Source organism: Maniola jurtina, chromosome 22, assembly GCF_905333055.1.
Source record: "Maniola jurtina chromosome 22, ilManJurt1.1, whole genome shotgun sequence".
Classification (NCBI taxonomy): domain Eukaryota; kingdom Metazoa; phylum Arthropoda; class Insecta; order Lepidoptera; family Nymphalidae; genus Maniola; species Maniola jurtina.
Window position 1 is genome coordinate 9,598,863 of NC_060050.1, and position 24,119 is coordinate 9,622,981.

A 24,119-nucleotide genomic window follows, 5' to 3' on the forward strand; every position below is an offset into this window, starting at 1 on the left:
GAAATTTTTATTATTTGTTGCTATAGCGGCAATAAAAATTTACTTACATTTTGTGGAAAAATCATCTCTACCTATTACGGTTCGCGAGATACAGTCCGCTGACAGACAGACGGACGGAAGGACAGACTGACAGAGGAGGCTTATAGTAATTATCGCGCTTCGGGGTATGGAACCGTTGGGGTTGGCAGGTACTAAAATAAAGTTTGGGGCCTCTATTATTATGGCATCTCTCTGGCTGGCGACATTATAAAAGAGGCTATTGTTGCGCCATGTTGTGACGTCACGCTCTAATGGCGGCCGGAGGTTCACGCGTTTTACAGTGCCCCCTTAATTGCATAATTACTCAGAGCTATTTGATGGCTGCATGGCGAGGAAAGTCTGGATGGAAACTACTGTTTTATTTTTACTCTAGGATAATTTCCGCGAATTCATCGTTTTCAGGGTTCCGTACCCAAAGGATGCCAACGAGATTCTATTACTAAGACTCTTTTATCCGTCCGTTCGTCCGTCCGTCCGTTCGGCCGTCAGCGGACTGTATTTCATGAACCGTAATAGGTAGAGAGTTGAAATTTTCACAGAATGTGTACCTATTTATATTGACGCTATATGCAAAAAATAAGAACTTAAAAATGACCGCCATATAAAAAAAAGTTGAAAAGTTTATTTCTTTTACGATAGTACGGAACCCTTCGTGTGTGAGTCTGACTCGCACTTGACCGATTTTTTAATATCCCAGGAGAAGTCTTTGATTTCGCGTAATAAAAAGTAGCCTATGTCTGTCCCTGGGAAGCAAGCTATTTCTGTGGATTTCATCAAAATCGATTGAATGGATGGACTGTGAAAACATAGCAGACAGACAGACATACCTACTATACTTTCGCATCAGTGTGGATTATTCGCCAATTTGTAATATTAATATAGTAGGTAGAAATAGTTTTCTAGGACTAGGTATATGTATTTAAATAACAAATACCCAAAAAGCAAGCACCGGAAATAACTTTTTGTAATCGACAAGCCTACCAGCACCCCAAATTGCTTTCACTTGATAAATAAAAATCGGTAAAGTGTGAGTTCTGACTCGCTCATGAAGGGTTCCGTACACTTTTTAGTTTTCCAAGAAGTAACAATTTTTTTTAAATTTTCATGGCAGCCATTTTGAAATTCTTATTATTTTTTGTTGCAGCGGCAATAGAAATACATATTCCGTAAGAATTTCAAATCTCTATTTATTAGGTACGGTTCACGAGATACAGCTCGCTCTCAGACAGACGGACGGACGGATGGACGGACGGACAGCGGAGGCTTAGTAATAGGGTCTCGTGGGCACCCTTTGGGCACGGAACTCTAATACAGAACCCTAAAAACGCGAGAATTCAAATTACGGATATAGATAATACAATCTACGCTTCCATTTCATTTGATCACGCCTTCCCCAATGTATTTCATTTTTTTCTCAATTACTTCGAATTTTTCTATTACAATATTACACGGCACTGCCTTATTGATGATGATGAATTTGATGAATAATAAACTTTAAAATAACTATATTAGAGTTGATTTTTGTATGATTTAGGTGTAGAAATTGGTTGGTAAATATCATGGCAATTTGGGTAGGGTGTAATAGCAGTTGGTACGCTATTAGGTGACGTCATTTGAAATCCTTTTTAGGGTTCCACAACCAGGGTTATTAGTACCAGGTTTCCTCACGATGTTTTCCTTCACCGTTAAAGCAAGTGATACTGAATTGCTTAAAACGCACAAACTCCGAAAAGTTAGAGATGCATGCCCCCGGATCGAACCTCCGACCTTCCGATTAGAAGGCTGACGACTTAATCACTAGGCTTTTTAAAGGGAAGTTTAAAAAAGCTTAGGCTTTTTAAAGTTTAGGAATAAAATAATAGTTAACTGAAAACACTATATTGTTTCCTGTTATGCCGTTAAACCGTGAAATAAGGCAGTTCCTAGAAAATCATTATTTCTAATCAGATACAGTAATATAATCCTCATAAGCATAAAAAAGGGAAAGAAAGAAATTGAATGCTATTTATAGCCTTGTCATTCAAATAGAAAATTATACTAAGTTACGATAAAAATGATCTACGGAACTACGATAAGTGAAGCGATTCGCACTTGACCGGTTTTTTCGATATAAAATTGAAAGTTGCAAGGAAAGTCATTTTCTTTGAAGACGACGACTGGTGTATTTGGATAAGGTTATTCACATGTGGGGGTTGATGTAATGGGAATAATATTATTCAACGTATAGCGGGAAAACATTTAAAGTAATTGACATTGAAAATACCTATGACGATTAAAAAACTAATATCGAAACGAAAAATCAAAGAGTTTCCATGAAAGTAACACCTAATTACACGCGAGCGAAGCCACCGGTATCAAATTATAGTCTACATAATATATAAAAGGTAAACGTGACTGACTAACTGATCTATCAACGCACGGACCGATCAGACTGAAATATGGCTAACTAACTTCCGCTAAGGATTGTTGAACATTCTACCCCTAAGAGGATAAAATGGGGGTTAAGAATTGGTGTACACCACGCGGACGAAGTCGCGGACATCAGCTAGTATTATATAAATGTCAGGATAAGCTCTAAAAAGTCTTCATACTCAACTTTTAAACTGCTCCTAATCAATAGATATCTGCTTCTATTCATAAAACAGGTTGTATGCAAAGCTTTTATACATGCGTACGGACGCGCGCTCTCACAACTAGAGCGTAAACACAATTGCTTACTTGCTCACTGGAAATTAGTCCCTATCGCCTACAGAATAAGAGCCATCCACATAAGCTCGGACGTCAAGAAAACATGTGTTTATTCGATAATAGGCTTTAGTGAGATGGTAATAGAAGTCATTAGGGTAATAAAAGCTATGTTCTGATCAAAGGGTAGTTTTCTATGAGTTTTAAATAACGCTATTTCTATAGAATTAGCTCGGTCGGTTTGTATTAGGATGCTGCGAGGGCGTTTTTTAATCAATTGGTATTGATTATTAATAATAAATTAACCGCCTCACAAAAGCTTCCATCAAAATTATTAAATTTTTATATCTAAGAAAGTAAAATTTGTCTCTAAGACTTTTAAAAGACCTTTTTGGATACATTTTTAAAATCAGAAAAAGCGACGGTGGCGACGCGGACGGTTTAAATCTAACCTTTGCACTATTCTTGCACCTACTCTTTTTCTCCCGTTTGGCTCTTAGTTGAGAAAGGGGAATTTAAAGTATATCAAAAACTAGCGGATACCCGGTATGTGCTACGACGACGCTATAAATATGCCTAATGCATTGCTTTTGTGGTCTAAAACCATCTTTGCATTATTGTCTTTCTAATAAAACCGGTATGGGGAACATCAATATAGGATAATTTCAAAATCTATAACGGATATAATATTAGGATTAAACAAAAATATCTTTAATCAATCAGACTTGAAGATTTTTAAACCGTCACGCGTCGGTTACTTTGTGTATTAATAATGAATTGACTTATGGTTCATAGGATTGTTTACTATGAAAGCCTTTTTTTTTTCTCGTGAGGAAAATCCGTCATGGATACCACCGACCACGGGGGAGCTCAGTGGTTATGTCGGACTTCTACCGACTAAAAACCTCACGAAGTTCCATCCCACCGCTAATGACGGAGCACAAGGGACCGGAAACACCTCGTTACTCCGCCAGCGGATGTCCGCCGTAGCAGACCCACCACTGGGACACTACGTGCCCCCAAACACCTAGTTAGAGGCATGCCGGAACCACAGCACGCCAACCAACCCGAGGACCACACTGTGAGCGACGGACCACCCCGTGTCTATCACCCACAGGTCCTCTCGAGGGCTAGGGTTCGCGGGAAGGGCGATCCCCTTTCCACGTTCCCTATCCTCAACATCTCCCTCGCCCGTCACCAAACCGGACAGGCGAGAGACCGGTGGGGCAGCTAGTGACTGGATGGGTTATGAAGCCCCATCACCAACCACCCAACACAGCCACATCCTCCGCTCCTGAGGCTATGCCCCATGGGTGCGTCTACTGCGCCCTCTGCTAGGGATACTCAGAGGGACGCGCGGACAACACCCCCTCCCAGCCAGGTCAATTAGCCATGGCCAACAATATCCCATGAAGGGAAATCGTTAACCATGTTACCAGAGTACACCGGCCCAAGCGCTGCTGCTACCTGCAACACTCGGGCACTCGAGGAGGTTACCTGGCTGGTGCCCCTTACTATGAAAGCCTACCTTAACACTATAATGTTTTCCAAAATGCAAGCACAGCTGTAGATAGTCGTCGATTATGTATAGAGCCCGCGCTTTGGCTCGCTGTTGACTGCCATTGAAATCCTGGAACCCATTTGGATTAGTTAAGCTTGTGGTATAACAAGAGTTTTATAAAACTCTAACTCTAATTTGTAAATATTCTGAGGCTGTAGGGTAAGGTTTGACGACTGTCGTCATTGACGATTGATGATAAAATGACGATCATCTCTGTCACGAACTATGTTTAGTAAAGGAAGAGATAGATACGAAAATGTATAGTTTAATAAGTTTTCAAAAAACCCCGACTGCGGTTTATACTGCGTCTTTTTCAGCTCGCACATTAAAGCGCATAAAATCCGTCATTTTGATTTTAAAGAATTTTACGAACACAATGAAATTCGCGCTATCAAGACTAATCTAATGACGTATGATTTACCGAAATTGGTTAAGCCGCTTAGTAGTTAGTTACGGGCGGTCAAAGAAACGGACATACATACATACACGTATACAGGTCAAACACATAACTCTCCTTCTACGCAGTCAGGTAAAAAGCATAGTAATCTGGTGAGTCCACAGCCTAAAACCCTTAGTACGTACCAACATTGTCTTTGTTCGGAAAGCATTTAGCAATTTGCATTACAAGCGGCGCCGTTTGAACACTCGTCCACGGAATCGCTTTCTGATAACATTGTTTGATTTCAGATATTTTACGTGATAATGTGTTTCACACGCTTTATATTAGTTCGTCTCTAACTTCGGACCAAGCTTCGTACCTATGTTAAAGAGCATAAAAAGTTACTTTTCACCCATTTTTAGGGTTCCGTACCTCAAAAGGAAAAACGGAACCCTTACAGGATCACTTTGTTGTCCGTCTGTCTGTCTGTCAAGACACCTATATGGTACTTCCCTTTGACCTAGAATCATGAAATTTGTTAGGTAGGTAAGTTTTATAGCACAAGTACAGGAATAAATCTGAAAACCGCGAATTTGTGGTCACATCATTAAAAAAAAATTAAAATATGTTTCAATTTTCAAAGTAAGATAACTATACCAAGTGGGGTATCATATGAAAGGGCTTTCTAAAACAGATTTTTGATTTATCGTACAAAATGTCGAAAAATATACACGAGTACGGAGCCCTCGGTGCGCGAGTCTGACTCGCACTTGGCCGGTTTTTTAAAGCTCGAAACGCATGTCAAGATAACCGCCTTGTTTTTTCAAGTAGGAACGTAGATACTCCACAGTTTTTAAAAACCTTGAAAAATATCAGCTAATTACATAATCTGTGGACAAGATCTATAAAAAAAGAGTGAATTGCTTCTTCTGGTAAACGCGTCCCATCTTAGGCCACATCGTCACTTTCCATTAGGTGTGATTGTGGTCAAGCCAATAATGAATAAAAAAACTTAGTGTAACATTTTGCTCTGTTTAAAAGAGTTCTTAATTTCCTGTGATTTTTTTTAGAACTGGTTGTAGAGTCTTATATGTATCATAAAAGCCGTATTTACAAGAAATAAATACTTTAATACATCTTAAGAGCACAAAATAATATTCTTGATCCGAGTCACGTAGGCGGGTAACTCTGCATACCGAAATTCTTCAGCAATACATAAATTTATCCCTTTTCTTCAGAGGAATTTTAATTATGTTTCAATGTGAAAGGGTCTGGCAACGAATAATCCAATATACCACGCGACGTGACGACAGTAGCTATTATGTATGTGTACTTACGAAGCACATAGAGATCGTTGTATAGTTACTATATACTAGACTAGCTGATGCCCGCGACTTCGTTCGCGTGGATGTAGGTTTTTAAAATTCCCGTGGAAACTCTTCGATTTTCCGGGATAAAAAGTAGCCTATGTGCTAATCCAGGGTATAATCTATCTCCATTCTAAATTTCAGCCCAATCCGTTCAGTAGTTTTTGCGTGAAGGAGTAACAAACATACGGTAACGGGCATCAGAACTTTTTTTATTATAAAGATACCACGATAAAGCTGAACATAAGTACATTATAGTTTGATGGCCGAGTTGCTCGTGGGTTCACTGAGTTATCCAGGTCGCTGCATACCCCGTATCTGTGTTAGCGATTCACATTTCACTGGCTTCGTACATAATAACAGTTATTTTAAACGACCTTGGGAGGCAAAAGGGGTGTTTTTAACGCTGTAGTCTTGTTCATCCTTCTTGTTCTTTCGCTGTAACTTTAGTACAGTAATTCTTTTCGAGATTAACTATCGTGCGTTATATTCATTATATGTAATATTATATACACATGTATTACAAATGTAAATTAAAAATTTATAACTCCCCCGACAAGTGAAGGTTACAGTAACTAGAAAAGAGATGATAACTTTCAAACGGCTGAACCGATTTACTTGGATTATAGCTAAGAACACTCTCGATCAAGCCACCTTTTATACAAAAAATAAATAAATCGGTTCATTAGTTTAGGAGCTGCGATGCCACAGACAGATACACAGATACACACGTCAAACTTATAATACCCCTCTTTTTGGGTCGAGGCTTAATAATAGGCCGGCTAAAACTAACTTTTTCCTTCAAATCAGGTATGACCGGCTTACGATTGATCAATCTTGGAAAATGAAACCATTAGTCGGGAGATGATTTGAAGCCATGTTCCCCCTAATCTTATTCCCATGCAGCGCGCAGGTGAACTGTACAGTCCATAGATAAGGACCGCGGACGGGTTTAAAAATTATAAACCTATAGTCTGGCATACCTACTCCGACCAAAAAAGTGTGTAAAGTAAGTGTGTTTTGGTAAGAAAAAAAAGTTGTCATACTGAAGTGATAAAATGTGTGTAAACGGAGCTTTCATGTAAAACAAAGCCGCGCAGTAATCTGAACCCATTCCCAAAGGGTTTGGTGTGAGCCACTGTTAATAGGGATTAGGGAGTGAACCGGCGGCGGATTAGCGGGGTGCGTCCGCGATTATACCACTAATACTACTTGTATTAGCCCTGTATGGTATCTGATCTCAGCAATAAGTACCCTTTTAGGGTTCCGTACGTCAAAAGGGAAAACGGAACCCTTATAGGATCACTTTGTTGTCTGTCTGTCTGTCCGTCCGTCCGTCCGTCTGTCTGTCTACCAAAAATTGGCGAACATAATCACACTAGGTATCACACTAATATTATAAAGACGAAAATTTGTGTGTATGTGTGTGTGTATGTTTGTTACTCCTTCACGCAAAAACCACTGGACTGATATGGCGGACATTCGGAGTGGAGATAGATAATATCCTGGATTAGCACATAAGCTACTTTTTATCCCGGAAAATCAAAGAGTTCCCACGGGATTTCGAAAAACCTAAATCTACGCGGAAGAAGTCGCGGGCGTCAGCTAGTATATTGTTTTTTTTTTTCTTTTAGACGTCATGTATTTTTGTATATTTGTTGTTTTAGTCTATTTTATTTACTTATGTTTTTATACTTTTTCCCTTTGAAACTTATCATCCTGAGAGATCTTATATTATAACAAACTAAGATATCACTCAAATAAATTCCAGCTCTCTTTTAATGTCTTATTTAATAAGTGGAGTTGCGAAGATAGAGAAAAATTCTTGTAGATAGGTACCTACTATTATTGCGTTAGTGACTTTCTTTGGTGAGGCTTATTTAACATTGGCTAACTTGCCAATGATAAGTTTTATTTCGTGTGAGTACGTGATGTCTCGGTTAGTCTGCGTATTTTTTTCCCGAAGTTCTCGCTGGTTCTTCTCGGTAGGAAAGACATTCCGAACCAGTGGTAGATGCTTTTGACAATTCAAAACTTTTACTGTGCGACTTATGTTTATGTTAATGTATGCTGTGACTGCCCGTAAGTGGAGTTGCATAAGAGCCCTAGAATTTAAGGAACAACATGTATTTAATCTAAATGTGTAACTCTGTGGGCGGTACATAAATAAATAAATAAATAAATAAAAGCTCTTGTATAAGTTTATTTGAATAAAAATCTATTCTATTTTATTCTATTCTATAATAACAATTTAGATAGTCATTATTCGAAGAAATATGAGTGAACGTTACAAATGTAATCACGGCCAATTCACCATTGAAACGTCAGAGCTTCAATGTTAAGGTTACGTAATTAATTATCACCATTATCTTACAATTCTGACTATCAAGAGGTGTACAAATAGTATGTACTTTGACAATGTGATTTTGAGTTCGAGTTGTAGTTTGGACAAGCTGATATAAGGATGGTGATGGAGCTCATCTAGTATTTATTCACCAACGCATTCATCATCATCATCATCATCGGCCTGTAGACGTCCACTGTTGGAGTTAGGCCAACCAAATCATTAATGGATCGTTTTTTTGTTGTTGCAGAGTGGGGCGCGCGGGTGGGGTCGCGGCGTGGCACGTCGCTGAGCTCGCCCGCCGCGCTGCTCGCGCACTTCGACACCAGCGTCTTGCAGGTAAACTACCTTCTTTTCATTGCTGACTGGGGGAAAATCTCCTTAACCAACTTGAAAGAACGTGGGGGGGGGGGGGGGGGTCAAGTTACAGGCGGTTTTTAATTTTACTCCCTAAAGGCTGATTCACACCAGTTGCGTACACGTGACACGTGCGTAGTGACGCGCATAAACCCCTGACATACCGGGTAACGCATACGGCCACACTTTAGCAAGCGGTGTGCCATGTTTCATACAGTTCCAAACATTACAACGCAAAGGTACGCGCTCCGTCCACGCTTACGCAGCCTGTGTGAACGATCTATTTACCTTCTAGGTATCCACCCTCAGAGCATAAAGCCTCGTATTCACTAGGGGACAAAATTTCCCGTGTCACGTGTTGCTAGAGACGTCTGGCAACATCACTCGACTTCATAGGACATCGCATGATAAGTCTAACAACATAATACGACTTTGTGTTGTTGATAATGTGATGAAAAAAGTCGTGAGACAAACTGTCAAATCTCTGACGACACGTGTCACGGGACATTTACCCCCTAGTGAATGACAGGCTTCATTTCTACAAGCGTTTTACAACTAAATTATCTTCTTTTATTGCTAACTTGGGCAAATTTTAAGGCCTTTGTGGGGGAAACTCTAAACTAAGATATCTAGGTGGCATATTAGAGACTTACTTCGACACCAATGTATTACACGTAAAGTAAGTTATTCTGTTGCCAACTGGGGGAAATTTTCTAAACCACTAAACCGACGTCTTAACCATTAGGTTAATTATTACCTTTTTCATATTTCGCCCTAAAAAGCTTAACTTTTGGTTCGTTTTCAACGCCACCACGGTATGAATACAGTATACCTGTTCAACAAAGCGGTATAAATCATTTGTATCCACGGTACAAAGGCGCGACGTTCGCTAATATCTCTCACTCCATTTATTTCTTCCGCACAGTTACGTTTACTGGAATGGCGGCAAAATTTTTTTTGGGCGGGAGCGCTTTCGAGATGTTTGAACTTGGCGACCTAAAAAACCCTTTAAACATCTATGTTTATGGATAGGCCAAAGATGTAAGACTTTTTTTACGGTTTCGTATCTCAAAATGAAATGAAACCCCTACGGGATCACTTCGTTATCCATCTATCTGTCTATCTGTTAAGACTATAAGACTACGTGGAAGAATCAAGATGAAATAATAATTATAAAATAGTTAGGTCTATGGTCCCTTGGACCTTTTAAAAAATCAAGCTTCTAAGTTAACGCATGAAACAATACGGTTAATGTGGCATATTTTGGCACTCGCAAATAAATCGAAACTTATTATTTACAGGGTACTTCCCGTTCACGTAGAATTAATCATCAATAGCAAGATGCAGTCTCACAACATAAGTAAAGGAAAATATTCGAAAATTATTAACTCCTACTGATTCGCTAACTCAGTGCCACTAACTAAATGATAGTGCTAACTGAATGATAGCAACTGGCTCATTTGACAGTTCTTCATTGCTGCTTTACTGAGTGATACTAAAATAGTTTTTCGTGAAAACCTTCAATGGATTAAAAGTAAATGTCAAATGAGCTTGGTGGTTATAATTCAGTGTTAGACATTGGGTTGGAGAATCACCCACTCAAATCCTGTCACATTAAAAAAATTGCGCTTACAAACTTACATTTTGCACTTGAAGACAATTTACGCAACAAAATAATTAGATACCCGTACTTCTAAGGTACGGAACCCTTGGTACGCTATTCGTGCTTGACCAAGGTTTTTTTATTCGAGGACAAGTTTTACTCTACAAAATTACTGTGAAAAACACAACAACAACAAAAACAAAATAGCAGGTTACTTCATCTGTTTAATTTCATAGACCCAAAAATCCTTAATTGCGGTCCCCAACAAATAACAATTTAGATGGACATTGTTCGAAGAAATAGGAGTGAACGTTACAAATGTAATCACGGCCAATTCACCGGTTAAGTTATCTTGGAATTGAAATGAGGGTGTTTACAAACTGAGCGTTTTTTTTTTTCGCGAATGGGCGAAAATTTTCTTGAGTTTTGTATTAAATATACAGGGCCCAGGGCCCCAAGTTGGGCAAATGATAATGGATTGATAGTTTATTGTTTGGCCGTTTGATGTTTGTAGACAAGTTCTAAAAACTAATATTTATGTCTGTGATTTGCCAAATTTTCGTAAAAATTGCTAGTTTTAAAGTTATATGGGTTTAAAGCTTTGCATGTAAATTTTTGAGACTGTGTAACTTTGAAACTGAATATTTTGAGCCTCGATAGCTCAACGTTTGGAATGCAGACTGAATTCCGAAAGGTCGGCGATTCAAACCCCACCCGTTGCACTATTGTCGTATCCACTCCTGGCACAGGCTTTACGCTTAGCTGGAGGGGAAAGGTAGTTAGTCATGATTAGCATGGCTAATATTCTTTTCTTTTTTTTTTAAAGGGAAAACCACAGACATAGATATTTGTTCCTAGAAGGTGAGTGAGTTTGATTAGTTAGGATTCATCAGGAGGTTTGGAGTGCACTACATATAAATCCTTCTTAAACTTGAGCGCCAATTAATAGTTCGAGCGTTCGAACGCTATGCGTGTATTAAACTCTAAGGCAAATTAATTCAATAGTGAATTCACTGAGCCCGACCTGTGCCTACATTCAATTCCTCCTTGAGGCAACGAGATTTATTCAGGCAACGTTCGAGTCTTGTTCTTTTTAGGCTAAAGGCGGTAAAAGCGATTTTAAAATACGTTTCACCGTTTGTACTCGGAAAATGGTTTTAGTGCTTTAATAAAACTGGTTGTGAATCCGAAAATTGTACTTTTGCGAATAGTTTTTGTGAATAGTATTTCAAACCTCAAAAGCGGTGAACGCCTGGTGATTAAGATGTTAGCCTGTCAGTCGGTTGATAATTCATGTTATCAGTGGTTAACATGATGATGATATATGCTTTGAACTTGAGTGCATGAGTTAGTAAATTGACCTTTTAATTTAAATGTAGAGACCAAGTATACTGTCTCTATGCGTCATGAAATAAGGGATCAATATGTTTTTAATCCAAGCCCCAAAGCTATAAGACTGGAATAGCACAACCTTCACCCTGCAAATTCATCCCGACAAAACGATACACTTGAACTGAAACTTTGTAAACATACGGGTGAAAAGTGTACATGAAAACGTATCTTGTTTTTGTATATTAAAGGAAGATCAACAATTCATTTTTGCAGCTTTTTCTCTTATCAGGTTAATGGTTATCGAGTTTACCCTTTTGTAGAAAGTAATTTTGTTTTTTGTTTCAAAAGTATGTTAATTTTTTTAGAAAAAACTTTATTGCATTGACGAAAATTAGCAACCAAAGCTAGTGGATAATTAAAAATATGTCTTAATAGCTTAAGTGTCAAATTGTAATGTAATCTTAAACTAATCAATAAAAGCAAATACTTATGTCCGCTCTAAACTCATGCCGTGTAAGCGCCAGAAAGCAGCAAAGTTTTTTAAGGAGCAAAAAAAAAATTATTACAAAAAATAAACATTTTTAACGATTTAGTCTGCCAATCCGCATTGGGCCAGCGTGGCAGACTATGGCCTAAACCCTTCTCATTCTGAGAGGAGACCCGTACTCAGTAGTGGGGCGGATATGGGTTGATCATGATGAAACATTGTTAACACGCCACGTTTTGTTACATTTAATGAAACGTGTGTCTAAAGTTTCGGGCATCAATATTGTAAATCAGTATTCGGAATGGCGACGTAACGGGCTGCGGTCCCAGATGACCGTAACCCGTGAGACCTCCCGGCCTCCCAAGGCCTCTCGCATAAAGTATTATCCGAGAGGTCATGGAAAATTTTAGCAGGTGCTTGATAAAAGCTAAAAGTTTGGTAGTTTTAATCAAGCATTTATTTGCTGTAAATGCATGTTAACAAACATGTTACAATTTATTTAAAAACTAGAGAAAAAAGAAACTTGTGGTGTACAATAAAAGTATATTCATTCATTCATTTTCAAACTTTTAAAGAAAGACTTTTTCTTGATTTCTTACTCTAGAACTTGGTTCAGACCACCGCGTATATTTTTCCATACCAACATAAAGCTAATATAGAGGGATATTACAAAGTTTCAGCATTTTTTTTAAGCACTCCTGTCAAATTTCCCACGGCCTCTTAAACTAAGAGGAGGCCTTTGAAAATGACGCTGCCATTTTATAGATATTGTTTCCGTAAATTATTATTGAAACCCAATACATTCTACAGTTTGAGGATGCCTTTATTGTTTAGGAAAATTACTTTAGCGTGATAAGCTAAAATATGGGTGAAGCTTTAAGAATTATGACTGTATTTTTATTTTTTTGAGGGTGTTTTATAGCGAATCTTAAGCTTATAGATTTGATTGATCAATTGAATTTGAACTTAAACATTTTTTTCCTGAGTAAAAGGGATAAAAAAAAACTAGCGAGCTGGCGCGGCGGGCCACCTGATGTTAAGTGAATACCGCCACCCATGAATATTTGTAGCACCAGAGAAACCGCCAATACGTTGCCAGCCTTTCAAGAATTTGTTGGTTCGCCCCTTGAAAAACCCCATGTTGTAATCTACTGGGAACACCGTCGAAGGGAGTTGGTACCATAGTTAGCATGTGATTGGACAACAATGTGTGAAAAGGACACAACGGGCGGTCGAATTGCACCCAGGTGGTGAGGGTGAAATTGCGTACGGTGTTGGTTTTGACGGATAAACAATGAAGTGATCCCATAAGTTTCCCTTTATTCTGTATGGGAGCGGTATTGGGCTCCACCGTACCAAAGGAAGATCTTCTACCGAGCGGTTGTCTTGCTCGGCCAGCTGGGCCGACGGTTTTATCTTGAAACTTCTATACATAGTGCAGATTTCTGAAAACTCTGTTAGTGTGATTCAGATTTGCGTGTTCTTTTTGCAAGGGTACTCGTGCTACCATCTAGTGAGAGCGTCCTGAGTGGCGTCCGGCTTAGGTTCGTTATTGAGGTCTGTTAATCGATACCTTTTCTTGCAACTGTGGCAACCGCCACAATTCCTTTTTTTTCAATTTAAAGACTAGCGCTTGGCTGCAATCAGACCTGCTAGCAAGTGATGATGCAGCCTAAGGTGGAGCCTAGAAGTTGCCTATTCACTCTTGACTTGAAGGGACCCTTATTAAAAGTGGAAGGGAAAACTGATGCCGGAAGGGCGTTCCATATCCTAGCGGTTCGAATTAGAAACGAGGAAGCAAATCGCTTCGTACGTGTCCGAGGAATTTCAACTATGTACGGATGCAGACCTTGACCTTGCATTACGATGGTAGAAAGGTGAAGGAGGAAGTACGGGACCCATAACTGACGTTTCCCGTGTTTGTGTAGATCCGTGACTGGCTGTCGGTGGAGGTGGACATGCTGCGCGCGCAGCCGGTCGCCGTCGGCGATGTCGACGACATTTTGCAGCAGCTCGACAAGCAAAAGGTTAGTATGAAACGTAAGCCCTTTAGTCTGCCCTGATACTTCTACGATAACCTGAGGGACTGGCAGATTTTACATACTATAAGATGAAGTTAAGCAGCACTCAAACCCGACTAAGTACCTACTATCCGCAAACTTCCGATAGATAACGATAAATCTCCCAGTTGGGGGTCTGGGGTTCGATCCAGGGTACAGTTATGTGCGTTTAAGTTATTCAATATCACTTGCTTTAATGGTGAGGAAAACATCGTGAGGAAATCTGCAGCCTGACCGTTTTCCATAATGCTGTCAAAGGTGTGTAAAGTCTGCCAATCAATAACTAGAATTAAAATAAAATAATTAATTAATAAATTGATTTTATTTGTCCTTGTAAGCAAAAATAAATTACGGTTACCTATTTGAAAATTGAAATTCTATCTCGAGGCTGTCATATTAATCAACTGTCTGAGTTAATAAAATCAGTTAACTGACGTTAATTACCTCAAATATCAAATGTAATACCTGTTTTTACATAAAACTCTGTAAATATATTTCGGTATTATATCCAAAGAGTTATCACTTTACAGTATTGTTACTAAGCGTGCGATAATAGCCTAGAAGCTAAGACTTCGGGGGTCCGAGATTCAATCCTAAGCAGGCATTTTTAACTTTTCAAGCAATTGAACAAACGCAAAACCCTTAACACACTTAAGAGTTCTCCATAATGCTCTCGAAGATGTATGAAGTCTGCCAATCTGCATTTAGCTAGACTATTACTTAACTTTAACTTAATTAGGAGTATGACCCTTTACATTCTCAGGAAATTAGGTAAAGCTCAGTAGTGGAGCGGCGATATGTTAAGATTACCCGTGTTACTGGTTAAATTACACTACAGGGTAATCGGACTTAATTCATTCACCCAAGGTCCTTTGAGGCGTATAACCAAGTTATCTAGAATATTGAAGGGACATAAATAATTTGGTTTACATCAAAGGAATGCGCGCTCCCGATGTATCGATCGATCCATGAGATGAATTTAAATTAGGTAGGTAAAAATAGTATTTGAGGTGACATGTGAGTGGGTATGGGGTATAGGCTCTTATTTAAGAGGGGTCTCTCCGTCACTCGCTTCATACAAACGTAGTTCCAATTTCATTTGAATATTAAGCAACCAAAGTCCATGAAATTTTGCAGACATATTCTAGAAACTAGTGTTCTCTCTGTCACGTAATCCCATAGAAATGACACAGCCAGGGAAATTTCAGTGATCGTGAACCATTTTGAGTCTCAGACCAATGACAAACTTGTTTTCAAAAACATTCGAAATTCAATTCGAAAATGTTACCAAAAACATTCGAAGTTCAACTTGTAAACATAGTCATTTGTATAGGATCAGGTGACAAAGACTAACTACTTTTCATGGATAGACTATAGAAACAGAAAGATTTTTATTCATATAAACTTTTACAAATACCTACTTTTAAATCGCCAAATGCATCTAGCAATGTGTTTGTACTAATATAATATAAAAATATATTCACTAATTACAAGTTTCTCAATTGAATGAATAGTAATTACAGCTATGGCTCGACCGTAGTTGACAAGACATCGCATCGATTCAAGGTCAAGCCAAGAGCCGACTCACTCTAGTTCACTGACACTACTCCGTAGGTGTGCGTCAGCCTTTAACCGCATAAATTAAAAAAAGTTCCTTCTGTACGTCTTACTTAAGTCTAATCTATGACACGAATCAAAATTGCAGAAGATTATGCTAAATAACCAAAGTTATAACCCATAACTTTTTTGCAAGTTTACGACGGATTCGGAATATTTAAGAACATAAATCGGGAAATGCGTTCGAAATGATTGAATTATTTAAAGACGTGATTTTCATGAATTTTGAAAGTTTTCAATTTATTGTTCCAGGATATTATCTATCTTCATTCCAAATTTCAGCCAAATCCATCCAGTAGTTTTTGCGTGAAGGAGTAACAAACATACACACACACACACACACACACACACACACACACACACACACACACACACACACACACACACACACATACAAACTTTCGCCTTTATAATATTAGTGTGATATCTGCCAAGAATATGATTTTTTTTTGTGCTCATGATCATCATCATTATCAAGCAATAGACATCCACGGCTGGACATTAGTCTACTTAAAAGAGATTTCCACATGACATTATCTTGCGCCGCCCGAATTCAGCGGCTCCTTGCGGTTCGTTTGATGTCATCTGTCCACCTAGTAGGGGTCTTCTAACGATCCGATTTTTACCCGACTGCGGCAAAGCCAAAAGGAAGGGTTACGATTTTAGCAGTCTATGTAAGTATGTATGTACGTTTGTATCCCGATTCTGTGTGTTCCACCGTAGCGCCTAAACTACTGCGCCGATTTTGATGAATGAGGTGTCAATTGATTCGTTGTAAAGGTCCGGGTGACATAGACTACATTTTATACGAAAAAAATTGACCTATCGGATGTTAAACATCAAAAAAAGTGGAGGAGGATGACTAATAAAGATTTTCTAATTTTTAATGGTTTAAATATGTATGTGACCATGATTCGTACATAAAATCCTTTGGCGGGAACTCACTCGTTCCAATTGTTCAGCAATCACGGCTTCCAAATTCGGTTTAGAATAATTAACAGTCCTTGATTAAATACCACGGACATGCTCTGAAGCAGACTATGTAAATGTGCCTAAATGTATTTAACGGACTCTACCATTGTCTGAACCGTTAGAGGATTTCTCTAAAATGTAATCCAAAATCAATGGCGTTGGAAACTGAGCTAACCGAGTCTTGTGGGTTTGAATGATGGATCAAATATCCTTTGCAACAGTGCAAATGAAAATTAGCTGTATTATTTCTGGTGTAAAGTTGTATTTCCTTTGTTACATGAACTTATGATCAATGGGGTTTTTGAAAACTGAGTCTCAAAACTGTAGTATTAAGGGTTGTTTTCCAATAGTCTATTTATTTCTAAAACTACTCATAGTAACTGAAATAGTCAAATTAATTGTAATTTGTGACTGAAACTGAAAAAATTCGAAACTAACCAATTTTTAACCCTCGACCCAAAAAGAGGGGTGTTATAAGTTTGACGTGTGTATCTGTGTATCTGTGTGTCTGTGTGTCTGCGTATCTGTGTATCTGTCTGTGGCATCGTAGCGCCTAAACGAATGAACCGATTTTAATTTAGTTTTTTTTGTTTGAAAGGTGGCTTGATCGAGAGTGTTCTTAGCTATAATCCAAAAAAATTGGTTCAGCCGTTTAAGAGTTATCAGCTCTTTTCTAGTTTTCTTGTAGAAAAGAAGGTTAGATAACCGTTAGGTTCTTAATATTATGTCAATTGACAAATGTCAAGCTGTCAAGATGGACGTTGCCTAGATATACATTATTATTTATTTGAAAATGATGTTTTGGAAAACTCAGATACTTTGGATCCAAGTCCAAGCTTAGTCCAAGTTAATTAGTCCAAGTTAGTTAGTCCAAGAAAATCGGTTCAGCCGTTTGAAAGATATCAGCTCTTTTCTAGTTACTGTAACCTTCACTGGTCGGGGGTGTTGAAATTTTTTAATTTACACTTGTATTATTCTGGAATATTCTTCGTTTGTTTAGTGTTATCAGAATAACGACTTAATAGCTCAAATAGATAGATATTTTTATGTATCCATTTTTAAGATAGCCCTTGACTGTGATCTAACTTAGCGCTAAATGAAGATACATGCCTGGTAAGCATTTATGCTACCAGTTCTATTAAACCTAAGTATACGCCTCGTCTCATCGTACCAGAACGCTATATAGCTTCCACCTGACCAGATTTGAGCCAACTTATTGTAAGCACCCAAAGTGACCCAGCTGGGTCGAACCCGGCAACTTTATAAACCCTGGATCAGTGGTAAAGTGTTACCACTGATCCAGGGTGGCACAGTGGTGTTTTCTCGAATCCTATAATTTGATACCCTGATATGGCAACATGCTAGCAATTTTATTATTCCATGCACGTAAATTATTTTCTTTATTCGGGGACGCGTGGCAATCGATAGAAATTTGATGTACGCTCCGCTATCACACACAGGGACACAAATTGGAAATATATTTGACATCTACAGTCACCCACAGAACAGGGTAAAGATACAAGTATTCTTTAATCAAGATATAGGTATAAGTTTAATATAATATATTCTTTAGTGCAACATAAAGATATTAAAGATAAAGAATATCTTTATCTTTTATACATCTGCTTTGGCATCCGTATGTCCGGAGAAAAAAGGAAACCGTATACTTTGTTGTTTGTCTGTCTGTCAAGAGCCGTCAAGGGAATCAAAACTTATAGGGTACTTCCCGTTGACCTAAAATTAGGCTGTATAGCACAAGAGAAAATTTCGAAAACCGTGAATTTGTGGTTACATCACAAAAAAAAATTAAGAGTCATATTTTCTTGTTCTTGTGCTGGCACATAAGATAAATATTTTATTTTTTATCTGTACATAATAATTATAACATACGTCTAAACTCCACAAAACACAAGCAATAGCTGTTCTTTTCGTATTGTAGATTTTTAATTAATAAACAGCACTATGAAAATGCAAACAGTGGGCTGTTTCCTTTGGCCCTCTCTGTTTACAATTTGTTAATTAATTAATAGTTCTGTACCAGTTTGTATTTGCTTGCAGCTTTTGCGTTTTTTGGCTTAATTTGTTCAATTGGTAAGTAATAAGGATGTACGGGAGCTGTGTGTGTATTTTGGATACCTTTATTTATATTTTGCAATTGTGGTTTGCATAAGATAAGTAAATCTATACTTATATTGTAAATGCGAAAGTGTATTTGTTTATTTGTATATCCTTCCTTCACGTCCTAACCAAGCAACCAATCAACTTGATTTTTGGCATAGAGATAGTTGAAAGGACGCAGAATAACATAGGCTACTTTTTATCACGGAAAATCATAGAATTATCGCGGGATTTTTAAAAACGTAAATCCACGCGAACGAATTCACGGGCATCAACTTGCAAGATAGGTAATTTTTAAAAGGTTATAAGTGATTGAAATTCTTTTATTTAAGTATCAAAAGATTTTGTCACTAAAACCTGTCAATAATCTGTTATTAAGTGTATCTCTCTCCGGTCAAGCACTGCTCTAACTATTCCATCCTAATATTACAAAGGTGTATCTGTCTCTCTGTCTGTCTGTTACCTTTTCAAGATTTAATCAATAAATCGATGTTAAAATTTGGGATAGTGATAGTTTTCATCTTGGGAGACGGGCACATATTTTATCCTAGTAAAAACAGAGTTCCTACGAGATAAAAAATCCACGTTGACGAAGTCCTACCATTAAGTAGTAGTAAAATATTCCGTTTTTAGGATTTAACATTGCAGATCTATACGTACAGTGATTATGTCTGTAAAGGTTTATGTTTTAATAGCATCCGCTTTTGTTTATACTTAGTAACGCGTCCCAGCTTAAAACGGGTGGAATTTCTTTGTAAGGGTCTATGTTACAAGCTACATACAAAATTGTAAGTTTCTAGCCCTAATAGCTGTAGGTACGTTGATCTTACAGTCAGTCAGTTTCTCCTCTTATAATATATAGACTATTTAACATCCTTATTTCTAAACGTTTTGAAAATAACTGAGCATTTTCACGTGAAAACTTGTTTATATAACGCGGTGGAAATAGCTACGACGCGTGCGCGAAGTTTAGTGAGGGACGAATTCGATATATTTTTGACGATAACTTTGACGCCTAGAACTGTTCTCAATTATTGTAAAAAAGATGCTTTAAACTAACTTTGCGTGATGTTTTATGCTGATTAAGTAATACTATTTTTTTTTGTCATTTAAAGACTAAAGGGTCTCTAGTGCCACCATGTGGCTCTGGTAGGTCCATACTATCTTATGCTAACACTTAAAACTATATCTAAATACTATACTAAGACTTACTTATAATTATTACAACTTCTAAGACTAATATTTCTACGGGCCATCCTGTACAAACGTTTTGCTACATCGGATGTTGGGTTTGTCAAAATAATATTTACATGTCCCAATGTCCTGTCCGGCTACTGCTACTTAAAAGCCAAAATTAAAAGAAAAGAAAGACAATATTTAATAGTACAAAAAAAGTCACAATCCATGTTTGTCTGTGAATCCGCTATAATTTTGGAACCTTTTATTTTAATATTTTATTTTAATTTGTACCAGAAAGTTGAAACAATAAAAATAAAAAGAAAGAAAAAGTGGACAGGAAAGCACTTATCTCTATAAGAGATCTTTACCAGTGAACCTTGGCACCCTTTTTACTGGATTGCAAAGCAGTTTTCACAAAAATAGTTCACACTTCACATGTAAAAATATGTTCAGTCTTACTTAAACCATACCATACAAAGCCTGCATTGCATTTCAAAGAATTTGTTTTTGATTATTATCGTCATTTCAACCCATTGCCAATTTGAATAAAACCAATTTCATCGATATGTAATATAAACATCGTTTTTAATCATTTCTTAATAGATGTTATGTGCTAATATTGCTTTTGGTACTACAACAAGAAACATAACGGAACAAGTCAGTATGTCAACCTGTTAAAGCAAAATCAATTAGAGTGTAATATTTTAGCTTAGAACTTTTTGAAGTTTTAAACATATTCTGATCCCAAGTTCTTTTCCTATGATTTTGAATTCTTGATATGTAGACGCTACCAGTGTATGGGGCATTTTTTAAAAGTTTCCTATTTAAAACCGTTTATTTAATAAGATATGTATAATACGTATATACGTATAACGTACTCTACGTTCTGGAAAGTGTTATAACATATCGACAGTCGATGGATTTAAAATGTATCGATAGAACACTTGCCATCACTATAGAACTGCGCATGCGTTGAAAAGCTCTAGTGGTGTGAGCGTGGCGGGGGTGGTTGCTAGGCAACCGCCGCGCCGGCTAGCTACGAATGCTATGATACTATTTCGGAACGTAAGCCGTAAAATGAGTTCATACTTTATCAGTCGGGGTATGCCCGTCAAAATGGATGGACCTGTTAACCGTTGATATTGATTTTATTCAAAATCAATTGTTTTTCAGAAGTAAAACGTTTATGCTACTACTAGCTGATGCCCGCGACTTCGTTCGCGTGGATGTAGGTTTTTTAAAATTCCCGTGGGAACTCTTTGATTTTCCGGGATAAAAAGTAGCCTATGTGCTAATCCAAGGTTTAATCTATCTCCATTCTAAATTTCAGCCCAATCTGTCCAGTAGTTTTTGCGTGAAGGAGTAACAAACATACACACACACACACAACAATACAAACTTTCTCCTTTATAATATTAGTGTGATAAGGAGATTCCAAAACCCATACTGAGAAGTCAGTTAGTAAAATATAAATGATTCAGGAAGATGTAGCCTAATTGCTACAGCTTATTTAATTAATCAATTATATTTGATCCAACACGAATCCTGACATAAACCTGTAGGTACTTTTCTTTCGTATATATTCTTAAGCTTGATTATTATAAGCCTGTTTCATATAGAGGCACAATTAATGTTCCAAATTGTAGCTTGCCGCATTGATGCATGTTATTTACCCTAGTGCAAAACAACCTTAAGAAATTATAAGATTTTCGGGTATTGCACCCTCAGTAATGAAGAATACGACATAAAAAGAGACAATATACCTACATACATGCATATTATATACTAGTAAGTAAACACCGCCGACAAGTGAAGGTTACAGTAACTAGAAAAGAGCTAATAACTTTCAAACGGCTGAACCGATTTTCTTCGATTATAACTAAGAACACTCTCGATCAAGCCGCGTTTCAAACAAAAAAAAAAACTAAGTTAAAATCGGTTCATCAGTTAGAGCTACGATGCCACAGACAGATACAGAGATACACACGTCAAACTTATAACACCCCTCTTTTTGGGTCGAGGGTTAAAAATAGATTTTACAGATTTAACAGTCATATAAAGTATCTTGTATTTTTTTAAACCCCTTTGTAGAGCCCGGTGCGGTGACCCAGATGTTATATTTTTAATATTTTACATGAAGAGCTGCAAAACGGCGAGCTCGTCAATTAGCGTAGTGAGGTTACGTTAAACCAATTTGCATGTAATATGATTCAGTTGCACTCATTAATGCGATGCACTCATGAGTATCATGAAAAGTTGGATGTTCGATGGCTAGAAACATGTAAAAATCCTTAATAATCATATTTTAGTGAAAAAAAATTTCGTCAATAATTTAGTTGAGTGAAGTTGAACTAATTTGCGTTTATGACGTTTCACTCATGATTATTGTGACGCATTTATTTTGAAAATTCGATTATTAAAACGTGTATAAGAATCGAGAGTTCCCTCACTCTAGCTTATTCTGATAGTAGGTAAGTACTCATATAACTGACTATTTCAAATGAAAATCATGTTCTAAGATGCTGTTCAAATTAGAATGACACTGGATATCAAGTTCTACACATCGTACCTACATTTTATTGAATAATTCATTCTCATTCATTCTTTCACAGATGACAGCAAATTTTTTCGTTAAGTAGTTTAGTGTAGTGTTTAAATAAGATTTAATAATTATTAATTTTATTTGACTGCTCGGAAACGAAGCGATGCGTGTCAATTAGCTCAGCCGAATATCGTTAAACCAAAATGAATTACGTTCTATAAATTCATTTGCACTCATTATATTATTGCACTCTACATTATTATGAATGCCCAGCCGTAAGTTGATTGCAGAATTATGGGCTTAATTATTAATTACCTTTCTGAATTAGAATGAGGTGAATATAAAATTAAATTATACGGAATTAGTCCTCGATAAAATAATATCGCATTGGAATAATGTGAATTATTTTATTCACTCAATGAATTATTATATTCTAGTTGAATTATCGAGATTGTTAGTATGATTGCTTTTAATCACAAGTGTAAATTAAAAATTTATAACACCCCCGACAAGTGAAGGTTACAGTAAGAACTAGAAAAGAGCTGATAACTTTCAAACGGCTGAACCGATTTTCTTGGATTATAGCTAAGAACACTCTCGATCAAGCCACCTTTCAAACAAAAAAAAAAAACTAAATTAAAATCGGTTCATTAGTTTAGGAGCTACGATGCCACAGACAGATACACAGATACACACGTCAAACTTATAACACCCCTGTTTTTGGGTCGGGGGTTAAAAAGAAGTTATCTTAGAGAGGCACGATCGAATCGATTGACTGAGTATTTAGTTGTATATAGTTTCATCATAATCATCATAATCAATCCATCGCCGCCCCACTACTGAGCACAGATTTCCTTCAGAATGAGAAGGGTTTTAGGCCACAGTCCGCCAAACTGGCCAAATGTGGATTGGCAGACTTCACTCACCTTTGAGAACTTTCAGGCATGCAGGTTTCCTCACGATGTTATCCTTCACTGTTAAATCAAGTGACATTTGCAACAGTTCGAGATGGCAAACGGCTGAGCGCACGTCACCGGGGCGGTGCGTCCCCACCCCGGTTGCCATCTCAACCTGTCGCGCACTAGAACTCCGAAATTTAGAGGTGGTGCCCGGGATCCAATCGCCGACCTCCTAAATAAGAGATGGAGGTCTTAACTACTTGGCTATCGCGGCTCTTACAGATACTTGTTAAAACTATCTTATGCAAGCGACTTCGTCCGCGTGGACTACCAGAATTCAGACCCCTATTTTACCCCCTTAGAAGTTAAATTTTCAAAATTAGCGGATGTCAATGTCAAATTTCAGCCCGGTCTATACTTTATTCAGTAGTTTGAGTTGTGCGTTGATAGATCAATCAATCGGTCAGTAAGCATTTCCTTTTATCACACCAATATTATGAAGGCAAAAGTTTGTGTGTATGTAGTTGTGTGTGTGTATGTTTGTTAGTCTTTCACGCAAAAACTACGCAACAGGTTTA

General features: G+C 37.6%; 1 protein-coding gene and 1 long non-coding RNA gene across 9 annotated transcripts in view; one reads left to right on the top strand and one right to left on the bottom strand.

Annotated features, from left to right (window-relative positions):
* The window catches only part of LOC123876958 (dystrophin, isoforms A/C/F/G/H-like), a 674,182-nt gene that overhangs the window by 114,649 nt on the left and 535,414 nt on the right, over positions 1–24,119 (top strand). For all 8 annotated transcript variants that reach the window (XM_045923406.1, XM_045923412.1, XM_045923405.1 and 5 more), the window contains 2 exons: positions 8,626–8,714; positions 14,083–14,181. In XM_045923406.1, coding sequence (XP_045779362.1) covers positions 8,626–8,714; positions 14,083–14,181 — 188 coding nt within the window. The remainder of the gene's footprint in view (positions 1–8,625; positions 8,715–14,082; positions 14,182–24,119) is intronic.
* Positions 8,674–11,153, bottom strand: LOC123876981. Its single transcript, XR_006798466.1, has 3 exons — positions 11,045–11,153; positions 9,207–9,214; positions 8,674–8,684 (listed from the first exon to the last, which is right to left on the bottom strand). It is a non-coding gene; the product is annotated as an uncharacterized LOC123876981 (long non-coding RNA).